The sequence below is a fragment of the Neophocaena asiaeorientalis genome, unplaced genomic scaffold (assembly GCF_003031525.2).
Source record: "Neophocaena asiaeorientalis asiaeorientalis breed wild unplaced genomic scaffold, Neophocaena_asiaeorientalis_V1.1 C47512497, whole genome shotgun sequence".
NCBI lineage: Eukaryota > Metazoa > Chordata > Mammalia > Artiodactyla > Phocoenidae > Neophocaena > Neophocaena asiaeorientalis.
Genome location: NW_020182346.1, coordinates 1 through 419, shown reverse-complemented (window position 1 = coordinate 419; position 419 = coordinate 1). Strand labels below are relative to the sequence as shown.

The following is a 419-nucleotide window of genomic DNA, read 5'->3' as shown; positions in this document are numbered from 1 at the left end:
CCTAATCCACCTCCTCAATGGTGGGGCCAGATCCAGAGCCCCCTTTAGGGGCCTGGGCCCCAAAGCCGCCAGCCCCGGGGCCACCCGCCCCCTGGTACAGTCCGCTGATGATGGGGTTACACACCTGCTCCAGCTCCTTCCTCTTGTGCTCAAACTCGTCCTTCTCGGCCAAGGTGTTGGCGTCCAGCCACGAAATCACCTCCTGGCACTTGTCCAGCACCTTCTTCTTGTCGGCCTCGCTGATCTTCCCCTTCAGCCCCTCATCCTCCACGGCACTCTTCATGTTGAAGGCGTACGACTCCAGGGCGTTCTTGGCAGACACCCTCTCGCGCTGGACCTCGTCCTCGGCTTTGTACTTCTCCGCCTCCTGCACCATGCGCTCGATCTCCTCCTTGCTCAGCCGGCCCTTGTCGTTGGTG

The 419-nt window shown here is 62.1% G+C and overlaps 1 protein-coding gene across 1 annotated transcript; it reads right to left on the bottom strand.

Moving 5' to 3' along the window:
* Position 1: 1 nt before the first annotated feature.
* Positions 2–413, bottom strand: LOC112392004 (heat shock 70 kDa protein 1B-like). The gene has a single exon (XM_024733555.1). It carries the CDS (start codon positions 374–376, stop codon positions 2–4), a length of 375 nt encoding a protein of 124 aa, XP_024589323.1. The 5' UTR covers positions 377–413.
* Positions 414–419: the final 6 nt, after the last annotated feature.

Bases quoted from the DNA above. Each gene is read 5' to 3' on its own strand.
- LOC112392004 (XM_024733555.1), bottom strand. From the start codon at position 376: ATGGTGCAGGAGGCGGAGAAGTACAAAGCCGAGGACGAGGTCCAGCGC.